Raw genomic sequence first — 17,742 nt, forward strand, 5'->3', positions numbered from 1 at the left:
TGTGTGTTTAAAAGTTTTGAAAATTGAAATGAGTGACATACAGGGGGGCTAACCCCCCAAAATAAATGAAAATTGTTTATACAAGCAGGGATAGTTTTAGTTTTAGACGTGATTTTATCATCCATGATACAAGCAAGTACTAATTCTGAATGGAAGTTGAGTAGGAAATTCACTAGTTTCCAAAGTTTGTCAGAAACGTTGTTTTACAGGATGGAAGTAAAAAATAGCTTTAATAAGTCAACAGGTCAGTGTTCAAGAGTCGAGACTCGAGACCCCAATGTCGAGACCCACGAAGATTTCGCGCATGATTTTACACGAGGATTGCATCATAGATGGATAAATAGATAGAACTTCAAATTGACTTCGGTAAGCCACCAAAAAGCAATGTCGGCGAGAAAAGACTATTATAATATTCTTGGAATATCTCGGGAAGCGTCGCAAGATGAAATAAAACGAGCCTATCGTAAGCTAGCTCTGAAGTATCATCCAGACAAGAACAAACGGCCTGATGCTACGAAGAAATTTCAAGATTTATCTGAAGCATTTTCAGTTCTATCTGATCCAGCCAAACGACGTAGATATGATTTGGGAAGGCAGGGAAGCAGGAACCCGTTCTCAACTGACAGTCATACCAATTTTGATTTTGGCAGTTTCACTACTACGTTTAGCGGCGATATTTCAACAGAAAATTTTACAATGGATGATGCCTTTAATGTATTTTCAGACTTCATGTATGGAGGTGATATGCCTGTGTTTTTCCAGGAAGAAAGTATGACGTATCACAAAGTTGATGTGCCCTTGTCTGTAGCACAACATGGAGGGCAAATAAAGCTCCCTTTTGAAAATGATGAAGGGGAAAATTCCCTCCATATTAATGGTATATATAGTGGAAAATGGAAGCCATTCATTGCTGTGGGAAAGAAGGATACTGTCATTCTAAAAGTTGTCTTTCCCTCTGATATGAGTTTGGAAGAAAGACGTAGGCAGCAAAAAATGTTTCTAGGAATTCATGCTATATCATGGTTAGCTAATACTTTTCAAGATGTCATAGAAAACCATCCTATCATGGGGGCAATTGGTTTGGGAATTGGGGCAACTGCTTTGTTTTGGTTATCTGTCAAAAAGTTAACTGAATGATTATGAATTCACTACATTGCATATGTCCATGTACATGTATTTGGGGGTTCAAGTGGACATTTAGTCAGGGTGCATTCTGTGAAGCCTCCACTTATGACTTATTATATATTGTGATGCTTGTTGGTGCATCAATTGTATAATGTACCAATGCAAATAATGTTATACATAGCGAATGATTAGCGAATCCGATCACTAATACTGTGTGCCAGCACAGTTTCTTAGGCAAAACACCTATTCAAACAAACATCCATTAATAAATGTTAGGAGTACATGTTTACTGTAGTCATCATAATTTGTTTTTTTAGTCTACATTTGCGAATGCATATATGTAATGTTCTTATCCACTCTAGGAGTCCCCTTTTTTCTATTTACAAGTGTGCAAATCTTTTATTTATCATTGGAAGAGTTTCAGCATAAAAAACACATGAATGCATCTTGGTGCTTCGGCTTATTTAGTTATTTGAGTGAGAAGGTCAACTACAGATGTTTTCATGCTTATGTTGCACAAGAGTGAGCCAATAGTGTGAAATACACATATTTGTTACTTATTAGCATGTTTGGGTAATACACATATGCAAAACTAACTTTCTGAGACTACTGTGTCAGATATAGGGATTACCAAATCCAGTAGGGATCATCAAATCTAGATTTGGTTATCCCTACTCAAACCTATTGGGGTCATTTGAGACCTAAGAATATATGTATATATATAATTTATTTTAATATTCTTAATACAATTTTTCAATTGAGTAAGTTGCTACTTCACTGTTGCAGATCTAATCTGTTTTGGACAATAATCAAACACACATCCTATGATTCCTATGATTTGCATGGCTGCAAAACAACTTATATTATAGATAAATAAGATCAGTAGATCAAGGACCCCTTATCATTATGGTCGAATTTGAATTTATTTGATTAGTCTTTGTAAATATGTAAATATATGTGCGTTTTTTTTTCTCCCAGCTTTTTTTCTCTCTAGTTTATTTTTCTCTCTAGTTTCTTTCTATTGTTTATTGTTTTTCTCTATCTGTCTTTTCTCTTTAGTTTTTTCCTCTCTAGTCTTCTCTCTAGGTTTTCTTTTCTCTAGCCTTAGTGAAACATTTGAAACCATTTTCGGCATGTTTCAATGCAGATTTTTAGGAAACTTTCAAAAGTCGTCAATTTGGGCAAAAATGATAAAAGGTACCGCTTACCATTTCGACCAAAATTCAAGACTTCTTCAGCTCCAAAAACAAACGAGGTATGCTCACACCTGTGTCTGGCTTGTCACAGTAGCCCAAGACAAAATACTTCCCAGTCAAAAATTAAATTTTTTCACTCTCGAGAAAATCACCCTGTCAAATTTTCGTGAAAAAAAATTAAGGTAAGTAAACATGAGTTTTTTAAAAGCGGGAAATTGTTTAAATTTTTTCCGTCTGACTTTCTTCATTTTCAGGCTTTTTAGAAGACACGTGTTTTTAAAACTTTTTTTACTTGTGCTTTTCTTTTAATTTTCAGGTACTTTTGAACGCGATAATTTTTTTTTGTCTTTTTTATTTCAAATTTTTTTTCAATTTACAGTCTTTCGCAAAGTCCGAGAAGTCTTTTCACTGTTTTACACATTCCAAATCACACCTACCCTTACAATCTGGTAGTCCGAAGCCTTAACCACTGGGCTACCTCAATAACATATATATTAAGGCTGCTATCAACAACCAATCCTACGGCCCATTGGTTAAGGCTACGGCCTACCAGGTGGTAAGGGTAGGTTCGAATCCTGCATGGGAAAGGTTCGATTTTTCCTACCGAAATTACTATTTAATTTAAAATTCATCGAAAAGGATCAGGTCAAATAGAGAACAATAGCTTTCGACAAATGACGCGGTGGTCTAGTGGTTAAGACGTTCGTCTCTCAATCCGAGAACAAACGTTTCAACTCCTGGCAATGCAACAAAATTTGCCTGAACAATCTCGGTGTGATTTGGAATGTGTAAAACAGTGAAAAGACTTCTCGAACTTTGCGAAAGACTTGTAAATTGAAAAAAAATTTGAAATAAAAAACCAAAAGAAAATTATCGCGTTCAAAGGTACCTGAAAATTAAAAGAAAAGCACAAGTAAAAAAAGTTTTAAAACACGTGTCTTCTAAAAAGCCTGAAATGAAGAAAGTCAGACGAAAAAATTTAAACAATTTCCCGCTTTTAAAAAACTATGGTTTACTTACCTTAATTTTTTTTCACGAAAATTTGACAGGGTGATTTTCTCGAGCGTGAAAAAATTTAATTTTTTTCACTTTTTTGAAATTCTCTTAGATTTTTTTTTGACAAAGAAGTATTTTGTCTTGGGCTACCTGTGTCTGTCTTGGGCTACTGTGTCTGGCTTGACACAGGTAGCCCAAGACAAAATACTTCTTTGTCAAAAAAAAAAATCTAAGAGAATTTCAAAAAAGTGAAAAAAATTAAATTTTTTCACGCTCGAGAATATCACCCTGTCAAATTTTCGTGAAAAAAAATTAAGGTAAGTAAACCATAGTTTTTTAAAAGCGGGAAATTGTTTAAATTTTTTTCGTCTGACTTTCTTCATTTTCAGGCTTTTTAGAAGACACGTGTTTTTAAAACTTTTTTTACTTGTGCTTTTCTTTTAGTTTTCAGGTACTTTTGAACGCGATAATTTTTTATTGTCTTTTTTATTTCAAATTTTTTTTCAATTTACAGTCTTTCGCAAAGTCCGAGAAGTCTTTTCACTGTTTTACACATTCCAAATCACACCGAGATTGTTCAGGCTAATTTTGTTGCATTGCCAGGAGTCGAAACGTTTGTTCTCGGATTGAAAGACGAACGTCTTAACCACTAGACCACCGCGTCATTTGTCGAAAGCTATTGTTCTCTATTTGACATAATCCTTTTCGATGAATTTTAAATTAAGTAGTAATTTCGTTGGGAAAATCAAACCTTTCCCATGCAGGATTCGAACCTACCCTTACAATCTGGTAGGCCGAAGCCTTAACCACTGGGCTACCTCAATAACATATATATTAAGGCTGCTATCAACAACCAATCCTACGGCACATTGGTTAAGGCTACGGCCTACCAGGTGGTAAGGGTAGGTTCGAATCCTGCATGGGAAAGGTTCGATTTTTCCTACCGAAATTACTATTTAATTTAAAATTCATCGAAAAGGATTAGGTCAAATAGAGAACAATAGCTTTCGACAAATGACGCGGTGGTCTAGTGGTTAAGACGTTCGTCTCTCAATCCGAGAACAAACGTTTCAACTCCTGGCAATGCAACAAAATTTGCCTGAACAATCTCGGTGTGATTTGGAATGTGTAAAACAGTGAAAAGACTTTCTCGAACTTTGCGAAAGACTTGTAAATTGAAAAAAAATTTGAAATAAAAAACCAAAAGAAAATTATCGCGTTCAAAAGTACCTGAAAATTAAAAGAAAAGCACAAGTAAAAAAAGTTTTAAAAACACGTGTCTTCTAAAAAGCCTGAAAATGAAGAAAGTCAGACGGAAAAAATTTAAACAATTTCCCGCTTTTAAAAAACTATGGTTTACTTACCTTAATTTTTTTTCACGAAAATTTGACAGGGTGATTTTCTCGAGCGTGAAAAAATTTAATTTTTTTCACTTTTTTGAAATTCTCTTAGATTTTTTTTTGACAAAGAAGTATTTTGTCTTGGGCTACCTGTGTCTGTCTTGGGCTACTGTGTCTGGCTTGACACAGGTAGCCGAAGACAAAATACTTCTTTGTCAAAAAAAAAATCTAAGAGAATTTCAAAAAAGTGAAAAAAATTAAATTTTTTCACGCTCGAGAAAATCACCCTGTCAAATTTTCGTGAAAAAAAATTAAGGTAAGTAAACCATAGTTTTTTAAAAGCGGGAAATTGTTTAAATTTTTTCCGTCTGACTTTCTTCATTTTCAGGCTTTTTAGAAGACACGTGTTTTTAAAACTTTTTTTACTTGTGCTTTTCTTTTAATTTTCAGGTACTTTTGAACGCGATAATTTTCTTTTGGTTTTTTATTTCAAATTTTTTTTCAATTTACAAGTCTTTCGCAAAGTTCGAGAAGTCTTTTCACTGTTTTACACATTCCAAATCACACCGAGATTGTTCAGGCAAATTTTGTTGCATTGCCAGGAGTTGAAACGTTTGTTCTCGGATTGAGAGACGAACGTCTTAACCACTAGACCACCGCGTCATTTGTCGAAAGCTATTGTTCTCTATTTGACCTGATCCTTTTCGATGAATTTTAAATTAAATAGTAATTTCGGTAGGAAAAATCGAACCTTTCCCATGCAGGATTCGAACCTACCCTTACCACCTGGTAGGCCGTAGCCTTAACCAATGGGCCGTAGGATTGGTTGTTGATAGCAGCCTTAATATATATGTTATTGAGGTAGCCCAGTGGTTAAGGCTTCGGCCTACCAGATTGTAAGGGTAGGTTCGAATCCTGCATGGGAAAGGTTCGATTTTTCCTACCTAAATTACTATTTAATTTAAAATTCATCGAAAAGGATTAGGTCAAATAGAGAACAATAGCTTTCGACAAATGACGCGGTGGTCTAGTGGTTAAGACGTTCGTCTCTCAATCCGAGAACAAACGTTTCAACTCCTGGCAATGCAACAAAATTTGCCTGAACAATCTCGGTGTGATTTGGAACGTGTAAAACAGTGAAAAGACTTTCTCGAACTTTGCGAAAGACTTGTAAATTGAAAAAAAATTTGAAATAAAAAACCAAAAGAAAATTATCGCGTTCAAAAGTACCTGAAAATTAAAAGAAAAGCACAAGTAAAAAAAGTTTCAAAAACACGTGTCTTCTAAAAAGCCTGAAAATGAAGAAAGTCAGACGGAAAAAATTTAAACAATTTCCCGCTTTTAAAAAACTATGGTTTACTTACCTTAATTTTTTTTCACGAAAATTTGACAGGGTGATTTTCTCGAGCGTGAAAAAATTTAATTTTTTTCACTTTTTTGAAATTCTCTTAGATTTTTTTTTTGACAAAGAAGTATTTTGTCTTGGGCTACCTGTGTCAAGCCAGACACAGGTAGCCCAAGACAGACACAGGTAGCCCAAGACAAAATACTTCTTTGTCAAAAAAAATCTAAGAGAATTTCAAAAAAGTGAAAAAAATTAAATTTTTTCACGCTCGAGAAAATCACCCTGTCAAATTTTCGTGAAAAAAAATTAAGGTAAGTAAACCATAGTTTTTTAAAAGCGGGAAATTGTTTAAATTTTTTCCGTCTGACTTTCTTCATTTTCAGGCTTTTTAGAAGACACGTGTTTTTAAAACTTTTTTTACTTGTGCTTTTCTTTTAATTTTCAGGTACTTTTGAACGCGATAATTTTCTTTTGGTTTTTTATTTCAAATTTTTTTTCAATTTACAAGTCTTTAGCAAAGTTCGAGAAAGTCTTTTCACTGTTTTACACATTCCAAATCACACCGAGATTGTTCAGGCAAATTTTGTTGCATTGCCAGGAGTTGAAACGTTTGTTCTCGGATTGAGAGACGAACGTCTTAACCACTAGACCACCGCGTCATTTGTCGAAAGCTATTGTTCTCTATTTGACCTAATCCTTTTCGATGAATTTTAAATTAAATAGTAATTTCGGTAGGAAAAATCGAACCTTTCCCATGCAGGATTCGAACCTACCCTTACCACCTGGTAGGCCGTAGCCTTAAACAATGGGCCGTAGGATTGGTTGTTGATAGCAGCCTTAATACATATGTTATTGAGGTAGCCCAGTGGTTTAAGCTTCGGCCTACCAGGTTGTAGGGGTAAGTTCGAATGCTGCATGGAAAAGGTTCGATTTTTCCTACGGAAGTTACTATTCAATATAAAATTCTTCTAAAAGGATTAGGTCAAATAAAGAACAATAACTTACGACAAATGATGCGGTGGTCTAGTGGTTAAGACCAGGGTTAAGACGTTCGTCTCTCAATCCGAGGACAAAGGTTTCAACCCTTGCAATGCAACAAAATTAGCTTGAAAATTTTCGGTGTGATTTTGGAAGCTTCAAAACAGTTGAAAGACTCCTCAGCCTTTAAGAAAGCCGGAAATTGAAATTATGTTTAACTGCCTTACAATATATATATATATATATATATATATATATATATATATATATATATATATATATATATATATATATTATTCGGGTAGTCCAGGTGGTTAATTTTTTTAATTTTAATTTCATTTAGGAAACAAATAATCTTTTTATGTGTTTTGACTTGTGTTAAATTTTTAATTTTTTTAGGCACCACTAAGGCCATCGTTTTAGCCGAAATTGAGGGATTTTTCAGTTTTTCAAAAACGACCAAATATGCTGAAAAGCCAAATTGAAAGAAAAACCGATTCTGATCTTGATGACCTTTTAAAGTGCGCCTTTTTCCAATGATGATGACCTTTTAAAATGGGCCTTTTTTTATTTGAAAAATATAAAAAATGAAATAAAATAATATAAAATCTTTTCATACCATACTGCAACCGAAAGACTCTTCCGAAAGACATTTTTCCGAATGACACTTTGCCCAACGGACGGGATTTTGCCGAAGGAGATTTGGCCGATCGGATATTTTGTCGAACGGACTTTTTACAAAAAGGATTTTTCCGAACAGATCATTTGCCGAAAAGTGATCTTTTTTCATCAAAAGAACTTCTCTCTCTCAAAAGAAGCTACTTGGATTGGTGTGGTCCTTTATATGCCATCTCAATACGGTCGTGTTGAGCAAGATCTTCCACGAACAAACAATTCAATCGAAGGATACATGGCATCACTCGTTTCAGCAAAATTGTTAGTAAAACGTCCGAGAAGACGATAATGTAGCTACTTACGGGTATTGCTCATAATTTGAAAAAAAAATTTTAATTTTTAAACTAGGGATGCTTTTTATAAAATTTGTATACATGTGGCTTATATATGTGCTCGACATTAACAAAAAAATTGTGTGAACAAAACCTTTACGTTTATGAACGGCATTATACACTTGATTGATTTATTAAAACTAAAATCACATGGCAGCGGAAACTGAATTGCGTGACTTATTACAAGGGTTGGTTACACTAGTATAGTAAAGCTGCTACTATTAGTATATATACTAATAGTAGCAGCTTTACTATACTAGTGTAACCAACCCTTGTAATAAGTCACGCAATTCAGTTTCCGCTGCCATGTGATTTTAGTTTTAATAAATCAATCAAGTGTATAATTCTAATATGGCAATTTTTGGTACGTGCACGCAAACACGAAGAAAAATCTCAAAGTACCGCTATTTTGGCAAATAGTCTGTTCGGCAAAATATCTTTTTTTGAGTTATGTTTTGGTGCACGAAAATAAGGCAATTTTAGTTTGCTAAGAAAAGGGACGTTTGTATTGTTCTCTATCATTGTATTGTTCTCTATAATTTATGAATATATGTTTTGCATATATTCATAAATTATAGAGAACAATACAATAGAACAATGAAACAATAGCATAAACCAATCGACCCATTTTGTTTGCTCGGGGTAAAACCTTATTTAACTTATTCCCGCGTTCTTTATATGTTTTTCTGACTTTTGTAGAGTTACATTTGTAATTGATAGAAAAAATCTAGTAATAAAAGTCGTATTTTTTTACAAGCATGCGTAGAGGTACGAACCTAAAATTTTAGTGAGATATACGAATGCATGTATATCCAAGTGGCCAAGGTTGGAATTCTTTTTCAGAGCATATATGCATGTTTACGTCGTATTTTGTACATGAATGGTACCATTTTAATTTAGACTTCCTCCAGACATGGGTGAAACAATATTTGTTATTCTCTTGAGTCTAAAAACACCTACACTGATAAAAGTGTAATCTATTTCGCTTGAATGTCGTAAAATTAGAGATGTTTTACGTCAAATTGCCACTCATTCGGCCGGTGAGGTAGACTTCTGAACCCGTGGGTGCGTGGTTACGTCGGTCTAATGAGAAGCTTTTTAAAAGACAATTCAATTCACACGGTCGGCACTGTCAAAAAACGTAATTTTACGGCTGTTCACGCACGAATCGTACTTCACATCGCATACGTCATGCAACGTTCATATGACGTTCTGTCAACTAAGTCTAAGACGTAATCTGAATTATTCAAATCGATTTCTCGATTTCAAACACAGTGAAACTTTGTTACATTGATATGACGTCAAAAATCTTTTTTAGCAGACAATTTGGCAAAATACACCACCTCTAGAGGTCATCTGAATTAGCTTAATAACAAAAATAGTGCTATAACTATCACCATTTAATAAATAATATAAATATTGGTCATTGGTATAATGTGTTTTAGCCCATTACGGAAATTTTCTGTGCAGTATATATATAATATAATAATTACTTTTACTTGTGTGGTTCTTTCATATGGATGTGTTCGCGAGGCTTATTCACAGCTTATAATAATAATAATATACAATTACAAAATGGTAGAATACTTTATCTTATGTCTTGATAGAAAAACGCGCAACTTAGAAAAAGAAATGGTGTCTTACACCATAATATCCTCAGGATATTATACGGTTCCGAGTGGATATGGATTTTATGTTCGATATTGTTTGAGATAGTGTTTTTGCCACGAGAACAAAAAATCCATATGACATATCTTAGAGCGAACCGTGTAATGTTCTGTTTATTATATAGACTAATTTAGAGTGACAAGAATACACACAAAGACGACAAGTAACACTCCGCGAAAGAGCATTATAAAAGCGAATATTTTTTAGCCTAATGAAAATGGCGGGAAATTTTTGAAACTCGCTATTTCATTCCTAAACGTGACATCATACTACAATAACTATGGTGACATACGGAAAATGTCCTCACCGTACCCTGGATGTGGTAGCGTATGAGTTCTATTTAGATTTCAGTAAAATATCCCCGTCCATATATAATGTTTGTTATAATATAGCTACTCACTGTAAATGAGCTATTCCGCAATCTGAGTGGTCGAGCTACCCACCGTATATCAGCTCAAATGGCTGACCGGTTTGCTGAGGTAAATAAAGAAAAAATTGACAGAATTTTGGAGAGTGCTGTCTGGAGAGTGGAGAATACAAATAGTAAACTATAGGAGGCCATTGTATAAATGAATGTCCGACGTATAACGATTCACACCGCTAGTATGTTCGTCAAATACAAAATAATGGTAAATCTAGCTGTCTTTAATTTTTATAGTTTAAATGTGCCCGCATTGGCAGAATATAGATTTTCCATTTGAAGAAAACGTAATTCTATACGCCGGTCACGCACGAAAGCATGTACTTACATGCGTGATGCGTTCAAGCATTCAGATGACGTTCTGTCAACTAAGACGTGACATGCATGGTCTTTGTTGTGACGTATGGTTAAATTTCTTCCTAGAGATATAAGAAAGACGAAACTTCAGTCCCTTAAAACATTCAGCTAGTGTGAAAGAGTCTGGTATATAGCTGTACTTGGAGGTGAGTACTAAAATATATATATATCATTCTTTGGCTATGACTGTAATCATGTTTACTCTGCATTAAAACATACATGGTATATAGGCCTAGTTTGATGTCTGTATGTATTTTCAATCGGTTTTCAATTCAATTTGCACATTCTGGTCGCCCTTTTTTAGACCAGGGTATTAGAATATACGACTAGAAATACAGTCGAGGCTTCGCGCTATACAGTCAAGGGTTTGTGTGGATGTGCTAATTGGTATGGTGTATTGCTAGGTGCCCCCACTGTGACTGGCCTTCCTCTATATAAACAATATTTGGCAATAATTAAGCAATCGGCTAAAACTACGTAACAGCCAAGAGAAGATCGATTAAATGATGTACAAGTTGTCTTTTAGGTAACAGTGATTTACAAAATGTCGATTCTAAGCGGATTTTAAACATCTGGTTTTTTAACTGCGCGTAAGTTTGGTAGATTAACCCGTGGGTTGCCCGAAAATCGTGATAATTCAGTTTAAACATCCGCATGCGTTTGTAAACATTTCACTTAAACCCGAACACGTCATCATAATCGCTATTCACGAGAACTAAAGAATTAAGATGCTTTATTAAACCAAAATCGCAATGTAACCTGCATGAGGATATTCGGTATATCGGTCATTTCAAGTCAGGGTCAAGTTTTAATTACTTTTTTTACATCCTCCTGTCCGGTTGGGTGTTTTAATTACTTTTTACTATTTTACATTTCTCCAGTCTGGTATTTTTGTATAAGGTAAAATATCATCCATCTCCGTAAAGCATGCATGTTTTGTTTGTTTTCAGCTCTCATTCGACGTATATTTTTTGTTAAACCATGGTACGCCAAACCATTGATCGATTTGAGGTGAGCAAAGTAGCAAAATCAGACACATTATGCTATCGTATTTCGTTATTCAAAAAATAAATCATTGAACTTGAAAGAACCTATATTGACTGTAAGCATATCCGTTGAAAATTGTCGGCTGTAACGTAGGTCAGTAGGTGGAAACCTAAAATCGTTGAATTCAAGTAGGCTCAACCGTGGCCAGAAAACATATTCTGTTGTTTTAACATAGGTAAAACAAGAGAAAATCAAAGTGTTGACTGTAACAATTGTGAAAGCAAATTATGTGACCATTCAAGGATTTGTAACAAAATGTGAGTGTACGAAGTCTGATCGGAGACGATGGTGTGACCAGTTGTACAAAGGCTCGAAACATATTCAAATTCATTCATATTTACGATTTTTAGATTTAAGTTTTTTGCCTTTTGAAAAACCGGATCCCTATGTGATGCTGCGAGTTCCAACCAGTCCCAACAGCAAACAACGGACAACAGTCAAGTCAGACACATATAATCCAGTTTGGAATGAAAGCTTTAAATTTTACCTTAGTCATGACAAGGAAAACAAACTAGGTATTTTATCTAGCGACAAATTCCTTAAAGATTAAAATATTTAACACTTAACGGTCTTCATCTGTGTGTGGAAATTTATGTATATACTATGAGTAATACGATATCGTATGATTGTTTTATATTGTTATTATGAGCGCTTAAAGATGTTATCTTTGATTATTTGAATTATTTTGCTTTTTTCTCGGCAGAGATAACTGTGAAAGATGAGGATGTTGTTTCAGATGACATGATTGGCACACAGGAGCTTCGACTGGATGACCTAGCTATGGATACTGAGATTACAAAAATGGTGAAAGTAAACGAGGTACATATGTTTCCTTTTTTAGTCTACCAGTCCATGTCCTTTTAAATGACTCATATAGTTAGTTTGAACGAAATTATTGACACAATTTTGAACGGAATATATTTGTACCACGAATAACACCATTTTCTTTACCTCTTTTAAAGAAAACTGTTCTGGAGATTAAATTGCTGGTGAAATACGAGTAAGTGTCCATTGAGTTTTCTCTACAAAGATTATTGTGCATTATTTGCATTGTCTATAAACTAAGTTCAAAATTTAATAAACTCTTTTTTGCAGTGACACTAAGGAATTGAGACTAAGCTATGACTTGTGCGACGAAGAAAAGGAATTTTTAAAGAAAAGAAAGGCAGAAATTTTCAAAAACATGTCAAGAATTCTAGATGATGATGCAGCACCGAAGAGCATTGACGAGGTACGAGTTTTTTAAAAACGGTAATTTATTCAAATCCCCAACAGTAATTTCTACACACTGGTTGACATGCGCCGCATGGATGACCGCTTCCGGTCTTCAGGGTTTTCAGGCTGTCTAATTTAGTACAATTATCATCATCATGTGTTGTGTAATTGTAGGTGCCAACGATTGCCATCATGGGATCAGGAGGAGGATATAGGGCTGCGTGTGGATTATCAGGGGTATTTCGTGCACTTCAGGACGCCGGGATATTTGACTGTTCTTCATATGTCACTGGACTTTCCGGCTCATCATGGTAGGTAATGCAAACCTCGAAAGGCTTCATTATAGATAAAAGCGTCCCAGCATCTATGATTTCGGTATTTATTACGGGTCGGGTATAACGTGTAAATATGGACAGTGCCTCCCAGTTTTCACCTAAATCAATATTCTATTCAATACACACGCCATGTCGCACACTCCCAGCTTAGCAATAAAATTTGGATGGATCCAGGTTTTCGGAGTACAAGCTTACGATATTCCCCGAGATCATGTGATCAAGAACGAGTCTATCCACACTGTACGTCTTACAAGAATCGTGTTTGATAAAATTTATGATCTAAAACGATAGAAAGTGATGGAACTGGCAGTGAAAATATCTACCTGTTTCTAGATCGCATAATGAACTTTCTGTAAGTCTCTTATGCAAGTTTCTCGAAGCACACAAGCTTTGTTTGTTTCCCTCACAGGTACATATCGACATTGTACATGCACGAAGGGTGGCCTGATCATATAACATGTAAAAACATGGCAGAGGAACTAAAGGAGAAATTTGGAACCAGTATGTGGACGCATTTTCACGGTCATTTTCTAAGACACATGAAAGAAAAAGAACAGCGAGGTCAACTGGTCAGACTTGTTGATTTATTTGGATTATTTGTTGGAGATTGCCTTTTGGACGTAAGTCATGATGATATACCACATTACATAATATTAAGCAGTCAATCAAATGGCATTTGCTCAGAGTTGTGTATGTATTTATCAAGAAGACTCGGGAGTATTCCATTTAAAAATATGCATTATTCCTTATCAACTGTATGTATCCTACTTAAATCTCAAATCCGGATCTTCGATTTTAGTGAGCACTGGGAATTTTAAATCCTTCTAAATCCTTGGCTCTGAAACTTTTAACTTGGCACGTATGTGCTAACAGTTCAAAATAGATAATCCATAGAAATCCAATGGATCATACGAATATAGGAATTTTTTGAACAAAAAATTGATTGTGGTCAAGGGCGTAGCTAGTCCAACATTAGTGGGGGGACCAACTGTCGAATACACAAGTTCTAAACGCAACGAAGCGGCTGCAGCAGGGGCTGGTAGCAGCACTTTCAAAACATCTTCTCATCAGCTTTGAAAGGATTAGAAATTTGGACTGAAACTAAAGTTAAGTGTGCGGTCGACCCGCTATTTCCCTCGGCAGCTAACCGTTATATAATTTTCCATATTTCCTCGGCAGAATCAAGAATCAAAACTAAGCCACCAAACTCGTAAAATCAAATTCGGCGAAGTTCCTCTACCCATTACAACTGGGATCCGAGTACGTTTTGATTTGCCAGCAGCTGAATTTAGTGGTAAGTCAGACTTGATCTTCACAGTACGCTCTATGTGCAATCTTTTAATCTTCCTTTCTGTTCGACTGGAAAACCTTCGACTCTTTATACGAAACTTGAGAGTGAATTCTTTAAGATGAAATTCCCATTATTTTGAAAAACTTAGACAGAACCGTAACCAGTATCTTTCCATTTAAAGTCTCTTTATGAAGTCCGATTCTATATGTCAAATGCATAATAATGTTTTTCGAGCGAATGGTTGCAACAGTTTTCAAATTAAATTGGTTTTGGCCGTGGCAAGAAAAAAGCTTGCCTATACATAAGAACGCACAATCTACATTTCGAGCCGACAAACCTTGGCGAAGGAATGGAAAAAAGATCTTTAATGATTTCGAATTTTGCTTAGAATGGGTGGAGTTTACACCATTCGAATATGGTTTGGCCAAATATGGTGTGTTTGGGAAAATGGAAGAATTTGGAGGCAAGTTTTATAAAGGGTGTTTGGTCAGGAAATATGAAGAGGCACCATTGTCTTATTTACAAGGTGAGCTTGCAATTTTTCACTGCAACCCGCACGGAGCTATGTACATAATTATGAATTGTAATGTATCGCACAGGAAACAAACACGTAATCTTCATTGTCATTAGATTCATGTAGACACCTCGTTTCAATTGTTTTAGGAATATGGGGTAGTGCGTTTGGCATAATCCTTCACACACTGTTCAACAAGAAGCATAACGATGTATCTGAAGATGATGTCTTAGGAGAGCTTGGTAAATTACTAGTGTTAAGTCTGTTCGAACACATGCATTGTTACAGTGAAAATGTAGCTGTTTTCGAGAGCAGTTAAATTTAATGACATTAAAATATTCCGAGGCCTCGCATTACTAAGAACGGTTTTTTCTGGTAACACGATTCTAACAGGTCCTACATTAACTTTATGTACCTGTTTGTATTTTAAGAAAAAACCGCTCTCGAAGAAGGAAGCCGGGTTAAAACTGCAGATGATGAAAGTGATGACGAAGAGGATCAAGATGAATTGCCTGAAGATGAAATAGACGGTAATCCTCAGGGAAATAAATTCCCTAATAGCACTAACATATTCACAGTTAGGAGGATATATGAATTGTTAGCAGCCTAGACTGCCCCCTTGGCTCTAGCATTTTATCTATTAGTAAAATGTGGGAATTTTTCACTTATAAGTCTTGAAGAGTTGGGAATGTCGTGCTCTCTTGGCTATTGCTAAAACAATCCCCTTTCGAGTTTTATTCACTAGTCTGGCTTCGCCCTGACTGTAACACCATCATTATCATTATCATTATCATTATCATTATCATTATCATTATCATCATATCATCATTATTTACTCATCAACATCATCTATCACATTTTGTTATCACAGATGATTGTTGGTTGGTAGATGCCCTAAATCCAGTCAATCTCATTGCGTCTCGGCGAGGAAAAGCTGCTGAAGTTTTTAACATTCTACGAGGTCTGCAGTTCAAGAAGGAACAAGGTATCATATTGTGAAAACATTTTACAGCTCATTTTACATTTTATATTTCTAAAGTCATGATATATTTTTTGCACGCGAAAAGTTGTGTGAACGAAACTTTCTCCAGGCAATATGGCTTCAAATCATTCTGTGTTCACTAACTGCAATACCGGGAGCTGAGTCACTGAGACAGGCCATTCTTATCAGATTTAGTGAGAATTCTTTTCAATTTTCAACGTAATATATGTAACTATGTACTATGCACTATGTACGAATTCAAAACACAGGAGTGTTATTGAAATTGAACCAAAATTTATGCCATTCAACAAAGAATTTTATCACAGATATTTATTTTTTCGAAATTTTGTAGTTTTGTCTCAAATTTCTTTTTGCTTTATAACTGCATCCTTTTCTAAAAAGAAAACATTCCAAACAGCTAAAAACAATTTAGAATCATTGCCAAATAATTCATCGTAACTCCTCGGGCGAGCTGAATTTTCAAGTTCGAACATAGTTTTTTGTGCACATTTTTTATTTCTGTCCGGAACACAAAATAATTAATGAACCACGAAAACCTAAATTGTAGTTATCACATGTTTTGTAGAAGATGATTTCGACTCGGCACCTGGAAATCACAAGACAATGTGCTTGGTAGACAGTGGTATCGCATTCAACTCGCCTTATCCGACCATCCTACGTCCTGAACGGAAAGTTGAAATTATTCTATCGTTTGATTTCAGTCAGAGAAGTGGCGGTGATAAAGAATTGCCATTTAAAGTGAGTACTGGACGGTTCATAGGCTTAACTGCGATCACTCAACATGGGCGATTTTCGCTCATAATCTACAGCTAGTTTATTCTTATAATTGAAAATTTCACCTAGAATATCCTAAAAGCTGAACGCTGGGCCAAAGAGCAAGGGTTACCATTTCCACAAATCGAAGAGAACCCAGTGTTGAAGAATACCGACATTCAAGAATGCTATTTATTTGAAGACCTGGGAAACCCCGAATGTCCAATCGTTTTACATTTTCCTCTTGTGAATAAGACATTTAGGGATTTCAGCGAACCAGGTAAAAAAATGTTGGTCATGTCATAAAAATGTTTTAACCCGTAAATGTGACGCCTGCCTAGATTCCCATTTGACATTTAATATTATAATATCAGGTAATTAATATTATAATATCTATATTCTAATTAAATGTATACCAATCTATCCCCGAGTGTCCTGGCAGCATATTTTTTACACATGGACTGGACATTCAACGAAAACTACCCTACCCATGCAGGGCACTTATACTCCATAGCCTATATATTTTATATTCCTTTCTTGTAGTAAAATTCGGGTGGTAGCAACTCATTTTCAAGTAGCTAGTCAACATGATTTCGTTCTGCTTATTAAAAACATGTCTGTGACGTATTTAGGAGTACCGCGGGTGACAGAAGAGGATAAAGACTTTGGAAACTTCGACATCTTTGATGATCCTGAAAAGCCTTATTCGTCCTTCAATTTCGAATACACTGGTAAAAGATTTGACAGACTCCATGAACTTATGAGGTATAACACTTTGGCTCACATGGACGCAATTAAGGAAAAGATTGCATACAAGACCAAGTTCCGACGAAATAATCCTGAATATTGTCGTTAGTTACTACGAAATTCAGCGTACTATAATATATAGATACAATTAGTTAGAGAAAAGTGACGGATTCTAAGCGATTGGAAATAACGCAGATTTAATATAGTCTGTAAATAAATTTTATTTTTACTGGTGGCTACTTATTTTAACTTCATATATGACATCCAGTACTATAGTTGCGCATGTATGAGGCTCTTTTTAACATATATTGAATCAGGAGATGAACATGTTGATTTTGTAGACTTTTCAGTCTATGAAATAATAAGGTTATCATTACTAATTGAGTTATGTTAGGTATAGTTGA

General features: G+C 35.1%; 2 protein-coding genes across 3 annotated transcripts; both read left to right on the forward strand.

The window, feature by feature from the left end:
• The first annotated feature begins 328 nt into the window (after positions 1-328).
• LOC114516560 (chaperone protein DnaJ-like) lies at positions 329-2,081 on the forward strand. Its single transcript, XM_028536088.1, has one exon. It carries the CDS (start codon positions 385-387, stop codon positions 1,135-1,137), a length of 753 nt encoding a protein of 250 aa, XP_028391889.1. The 5' UTR covers positions 329-384; the 3' UTR covers positions 1,138-2,081.
• An 8,407-nt stretch (positions 2,082-10,488) lies between these two features.
• Positions 10,489-17,721, forward strand: LOC114522191 (cytosolic phospholipase A2-like). 2 transcript variants are annotated; one of them, XR_003686882.1, is made up of 17 exons: positions 10,489-10,579; positions 11,384-11,444; positions 11,656-11,737; positions 11,831-11,995; positions 12,184-12,299; positions 12,443-12,480; positions 12,576-12,711; positions 12,870-13,006; positions 13,440-13,650; positions 14,210-14,324; positions 14,710-14,847; positions 14,985-15,077; positions 15,267-15,365; positions 15,707-15,820; positions 16,404-16,576; positions 16,682-16,965; positions 17,224-17,303. XR_003686882.1 is itself a non-coding variant. In XM_028542827.1 (17 exons), exons 2-17 carry the CDS (start codon positions 11,415-11,417, stop codon positions 17,445-17,447), a joined length of 2,061 nt encoding a protein of 686 aa, XP_028398628.1. In that variant the 5' UTR covers positions 10,489-10,579; positions 11,384-11,414; the 3' UTR covers positions 17,448-17,721. The 2 variants fall into 2 exon arrangements, 1 of the variants encoding a protein (XP_028398628.1); XM_028542827.1 differs by having other exon boundaries at positions 16,682-16,871; positions 17,224-17,721.
• Positions 17,722-17,742: the final 21 nt, after the last annotated feature.

The sequence above is a fragment of the Dendronephthya gigantea genome, unplaced genomic scaffold (assembly GCF_004324835.1).
Source record: "Dendronephthya gigantea isolate DGI-Jeju-01 unplaced genomic scaffold, DenGig_1.0 000000F, whole genome shotgun sequence".
In the NCBI taxonomy this organism is placed as follows: Eukaryota; Metazoa; Cnidaria; class Anthozoa; order Malacalcyonacea; family Nephtheidae; genus Dendronephthya; species Dendronephthya gigantea.

Coding starts and splice junctions, on each gene's coding strand:
- LOC114516560 (XM_028536088.1), top strand. CDS start 385: ATGTCGGCGAGAAAAGACTATTATAATATTCTTGGAATATCTCGGGAA.
- LOC114522191 (XM_028542827.1), top strand. CDS start 11,415: ATGGTACGCCAAACCATTGATCGATTTGAG. Junction 11,738..11,830: donor TCAAGGATTTGTAACAAAAT/GTGAGTGTACGA, acceptor TACGATTTTTAG/ATTTAAGTTTTTTGCCTTTT. Junction 14,848..14,984: donor ACCATTGTCTTATTTACAAG/GTGAGCTTGCAA, acceptor CAATTGTTTTAG/GAATATGGGGTAGTGCGTTT.